We start from the raw sequence: 6,000 nt of genomic DNA on the forward strand, positions 1-6,000 counted from the left end.
AAATGTAAAAATAATACAACTTTGGAACTGGATCTTTTTAAACCAGAGGTGCCAATACTTATGGAGCTGACTGTGCGACCTCAGCATGCTCTGACCGTGACTATGTTCTGATTGGCTGTCCTATACTGTGCTTTATTCGAAAAGCTTAAACCTGAATGGACAGATCAAGTGTATTTGTTTTTGTGGCATCACAAAAACAGTACATTCATAACGGGCTGTTTTTGCAGCTTAGTTTCATGTACGGAACTTTAGCATTTACTCACGACATCAATTCTTTTATTTCAAAATTAGGAAAGTGTACCCTTTAACAAAACCCATCACTGACACTCTTATGGACCATTATGGATGGCATTCACAGCATGTGTCATGTTGAACATAACTTGTAAATAAATTGCACTTTTCCAATGTAATTCTATGTGATTAAGCTGTTGTCATAAGTAGATGACATCTTTCACTTGTCTCACATTCAGACTAAACATATGACTAATAACTTTAGTCCCTGCTCTCCAAATTATAGCTGCTCCTCTGACTTCTGCTTTCTTTATCCCATCATTTGTAACAGACCTGGAATAACTTTCCTTCCCTTGTGCTTGCCTTGTGAATGAGCTGCCTATCACACATGCATACACACTGACCTCTTTTCCTCGTCATCCCTTTCTTTCCTGGTATGTGTTTATCTTTCCTTGGCTAAACCTGCCTGTGTGGTATGCAGCAGGCTGTAATGCTCAGACCAGGTTTGATTTTCCAACTATTGTGCTTCTGAAGTATGTAATGAAAAAAATGTATGAGCTAAACTTAATCATGCCACACATATTCTCATTTAATAGTGTTGATCATTTATAGACCTTGTTAGCTCAACGTGATTTTTTTCTATCAACTATTGTTAAGTTATTTAACCACTTAATTTGCCTAAATTTTATTATCTTCAACATGACATTGGCTCAGCCAGTTGGCACTGGACCCTGTAGTCCACTGGATATTTAGTCTTAGTATGTAATAAGCCTAATGTTTTTGGAACATTTCTTTATTAATTTATATAGACTTCTTGAATATCAAACTGATAAACAGTTTTCTTCACTATGACAACATAAAATTAAACATTTGAAACCATGTTGACAGGGCTCTAAGGATGTAATAATTGAATACATTGAATACATAAGTGAAAATCTAATTCCTAATTCCTCAATATAATTTATAATACAAATAACTGCCTCTCATAGATGTCAAACATTTTGCCAGTATTTTGCTTGCTAATAAATAAAAATGTTTTTTCATTTGCAGCTACTTAACATATACAATAGAAAGTTGTTTGGATCTTGCAATTTTTTACAAAACCACAAAACTGACAGTTACTACATTAGAATTCTAAACATATACACTTATAACATTATAAACATAACACTGCAAAAGGTTGAAAAGGGCAGAAGTTGATTGTTGTGTTTTGAAGATTTCACTTGAGGTGAATGAAACTAGTTAGCACATGGCTATTTCTACAGTGTAGATTTGTACAGTGCACATTCCTTCATACATTTTATGCATCCTGTTGTGATGTCAGCATTCATCAGTGCTCGAACCCTTCAGGCAATTAAACCACCTTTGAGCCAAAAGAGTTTCAATACATGCTTTTAAGAGTAGTTTAATAAAGAAAACTGAGAAATCATTATTTTGGAAAAACCTGCTCTTCATATCAAGGAAGACACTATTATGTACATGAAATGTGGCAAAATGTACCCAAAGTTTTAATGAATTGCTGCTTTACAGGAAATCTTTTTCTTACTTAAACAAAAACCAACAGCAAAAATACAATATTACACAGGAAACAGTAGCACTGTAAAAAGTAGGACAGGGTAAAAGTTGATTTGTGTTTTTCAGGTTTGATTATATGTTAAATTTTTTTGAGTTATTTAATTCAAAGCATTTATTTAAGTTGAATAAAACCAGGAAAATTGCTTGAATTTTTTTTCCCTTGAGAAAGCAGGTATTGAACTGACAAACCATTTTTACAGCCAATGGCAACAGTAGCACGGTAAAACTCCCTAAGTGCAAGAGGGAGAAAGGAACCAAGACTCAAAAGGGGAACCCATCCTCCTAACTCACTAATGAGTGCTGTGGGCAACTAACAGTTTGAGACAGTTCAGGAATTTCTTTCTTAAAATGGCATAATAGTTCAGTGATTAGGCCTACACTTTGCTCTGAAAGGCGTATTGGTGAGCACGTGCTTGCTACTAACATTAAGCTTAGTGAACGATCGCTTGTTACCGTCAGAAATGGAGCTGAACCATTTTAAATTCTATGAGAGAGGTAAGATTCTGAGAGCTGTTTAGATCAGTTGGTGTACTTCTGTGGCCAGAATGCCTGAGGCTGAAACTTAGTGAAATACAACAAATTCTTCTGCAGTGCACATCTCACACCTCAAACCGTAACATCTGCCACTAGAACCTACTAATAAAATACTTTACAGATGCCTGCCATGTTTTTTTTTATGTGATAATGATGACTAGTCTACAAGGTTTTTGAATGATTAGATAAGGAATATTAAATGAAGAATCATTCAACTCGTAGTTGGTATATATTGTTGCAAAAGCATCATATAGCTTCCTGTAAACTGCCTAGATATTTCCATCTTTACCTTCCATTTCCTGTGATGAAGTTCTTAAACTCCACCACTTCCCCATCTCCTGTTCCTAAGTCCTATCTTTCAGTCCTACTGTACATTTGTTTCTCAAGCAGAGGTCCAACCTTCTAGCTTAAAGAAGAAGCCCAAGGTCTCTGAGTTTTCCAGTCATACAATCTTTTAATACTACAACTTCGAGTATTCATTAAAGGCATGCTTGCTTTTTGTGAAAAGCACTTTTAAATGGCAAGACCACTTTATTTTAATTGTATAGTATGTTAACACTGTTTTCCATTAGTTTTCCTACAAATCCTAAAAAGTCTTTCTTCTGAGATATATAAGAGATTAGTTATTATTCTGGAATTTATAGGCCCATGCGCTGCTGCTGTAGCTGTTCCACTGCAGGCCAGATCATACACTATGTGTGTTGTGCTGGCCTGCACAGTGCTCAGCTCACACTGGAACAAACTTAGCACTGTGTCCACTCCACTGCCCACACTTTCCTAATGACACACAAGCCACTTCCAAGTCCACAGCAACACTGGACCAATCTTCTGCATCAGCCAGAATACACACACATATATACACCAAAACCTTTGAACTCAAACATCTGTACACACCCCTCAAACAAACCATGCATTTACTTATAAAGAGAAAACTTTTAAAACTTACACTTAATGAGGTGTCATGACAGACTATTTCCAGTAATATAAGTGTTATGTTAGCATTACTGTTAGTTGTCATAACTAATGCTGTAATGCTTGATGTCATGGCGGCAAACTAGAGTAAAATTAGCATGTGTCTAAAATCAAACATTATGGCATCTGATATGACATTGTTATTGTTATCATTGGTACTTAACAAAATCTGTCATCATAACTCATAACAGCACACGACATGCAATTGCATCATTTTGAACAAACCTTGAATGAAGTAAAGTGATGACTGTACTCATGTCTGCACACAGAGCAAAAATGAAACTACAGGTTTGCGGTATCTGGCTTGGAACTGGTAGTGTGCTGCACACCCTTCAACATGCTTGTTCAGGTTAATTTGGAACGTATAAAGGTGCCAAAAAGTGTTCCTTGAAGTGATGCCATAGAACAGTAAGGTCCTGGAGTTTTACCTTCAGCAGAGTTAATGGCTTAAAGCTCAAAAGTTTTTCAGAAGTCCTTAATTGTCTGGACCAGATACATTAGTGTTAGGTAGGGTGGGGCACAGATGTGATGGTAGATGCAAGTTGGTTCTAATCTCTACAGAGAAACCACTACCATAGAAAAACAAATTTTGTTTCCCCTAAACAACCATTTAGTGAATGGCTCTTTAAAGAAACTTTTAAATTTTCTTCATAATTCTTCTTCTCTATCAATTAAGGTTGTTTTCTTTCTAAAGCTTCATTGCTAAGCAATAAACCCTTTAAGAATTCTTATTTTTAGGAGAGTATGACATTGAACATGGTAGTGTGGTTAAGTTAATTGTGACTTTTGAGATTCAAACAATGCAATTGCATAAGATGTCAAAGGCCATGGATGGATGCAGTGGTGGACAGTAACAAGTAGTGCAAGTACTTCATTACTCTGTGCATACTTTTTTCAAATATCTGTACTTTTACATTTTTTAAGACTTTTACCTTCACTTCACTATATTTCACAGTGAAATATCCTACTTTTTACTGTTCTGTGTTCTGCAAAATACCCTGAAGTAAAAACTAGATTCTAAAAAAATCACAGGGCACCTTTCTCTAATCCATTTGTCACTTAGCAGGTGTAACTAGACTGGGAAATTCTGATAAGCATTCATAATTAAAGAAAATGCCATAATGTTTGGATGGTAAATTCAATTTTACTCATTTACTTAACTAAAGAGGTGAAAAGTAGATTTGTGAGAATATCTGACAATATTTTTTACATATGACACAGACGTGCATTTTTTGATACACCCTTAACAAACACTGTCAGTAACTCTCTCTTCTCTGGTGATTCGTTATCTTACTTTATACATACATTAAAGCAATATTACAGAGACCAACAGACTTACAGACAGAGGGACAGACAGAGAAAAAGTGGGGGAAAAGTGAGACAGAGGTGTGCGAGCAGCCCACTCAGCTGTCGAGAGAAAAGAAAGACAGGCCACGAAGTAGGAGAGAAAGAAAGAGGGAGAGAGTTCCATCTTTTGAGTGGGAACACTTGAAGCCTGTCTTATTATTGCACTGCAGTCCCCCCCCCCCCCCCCCACCCCCCCACCCCGCCACCACATACTCTCTTCTCACCTCTCCCCCACTCCAATTGTTTTCCCTTTTGTCACCACACTCCTGTTGGGCATGGCAGCCTACTGACAAAAATGTCTGCTGCAGTTTCTCCTAAATCCTCCCTTTCTGTCTGAAAACGGAACTGTCCCAAATAAGAAGTGAGTCCAGGAAAAGTTGGAAAAGTGAGCTGTCAGAAAAAAAATTCCCATGACTCCCACGACTGGAGCATTGCCATGGTTACCACGGAGCTCATATTTAGACTGTCCTACGCTTTTTCTTTGCCTTAAGACTTAGACACTCCCTGTTGTCAAGAAAAGTTAAAGTTACGTATGATCACTTAATAACAGTTCGGAGATTGGAATCCAAAATAAGAGTTTAAAGACTTTCAGAAGTGATCTTCAGCTTTTCTTCACAAACTCACCATCGGAGCTGACTGTGTCTCCATGTCCAGGGTATCCTCCTTGCCCCGTGTCCCTGTAATCCACCCAGTTAATTCCCTCCAGGCTGTCATAGTTGGACGGCGGGTTGTCCTCCACTGGTACCACAGTGAAATGGGGCATGTTTACATTCGTCTAGCAGCAACAAGGTCTTAGTCTGTCTCTCCTTAGACAGATAGCAGTGGGTTTAGTGCTCTCAGCTGAACTCCGCTACTTCCAAGCACATTCCACTGCTCTTCGCTCACTTCCTCTCAGCGCTGCCACATTACCATACTCCCCTCCCTCTCTCTCTCTCTCTCTCTCTCTCTCTCTGTCTCTCTCTCTTTCTGCTCACTGCACTCCCCCGGCCCTGCCCCCCTGCCCTCGTCTACAAGAGCTGTGAATACAGCTGGCACTGACGCACTGGCCGGCCTCACTCTCATCCCGCTCCCTCCTCATTTCAGGGCCTGCAAAAACATGAATCACACCCAGGGAGGGCCAGGGAACAATGACGGGGGCAGGGCGGCCTGACACCCCTGCACAGATGTAGAAGAAAACAGGGAGAGTTACTAACATGGACTTACTGTCCATGTCATCCTTTGGCAGATGTAGAGTCATTTCAAGAAAGGTTGAAGTGAAACTAGATGTTCATAGCCAGAGTAAAGCTACATCCTCCTTCAAGGGTTCTTAAGTAAAAGCAGTGTTTATATATAGAACCCTGA

General features: G+C 38.6%; 1 protein-coding gene across 2 annotated transcripts in view; it reads right to left on the reverse strand.

Moving 5' to 3' along the window:
- The window catches only part of slc12a4 (solute carrier family 12 member 4), a 43,214-nt gene extending 37,672 nt beyond the window's left edge, over window positions 1-5,542 (reverse strand). For both annotated transcript variants that reach the window (XM_037534546.1, XM_017723980.2), the window contains exon 1: window positions 5,284-5,542. In XM_037534546.1, coding sequence (XP_037390443.1) covers window positions 5,284-5,422 — 139 coding nt within the window. In that variant the 5' untranslated portion in view covers window positions 5,423-5,542. The remainder of the gene's footprint in view (window positions 1-5,283) is intronic.
- Window positions 5,543-6,000: the final 458 nt, after the last annotated feature.

Source organism: Pygocentrus nattereri, chromosome 25 (genome assembly GCF_015220715.1).
Source record: "Pygocentrus nattereri isolate fPygNat1 chromosome 25, fPygNat1.pri, whole genome shotgun sequence".
NCBI lineage: Eukaryota > Metazoa > Chordata > Actinopteri > Characiformes > Serrasalmidae > Pygocentrus > Pygocentrus nattereri.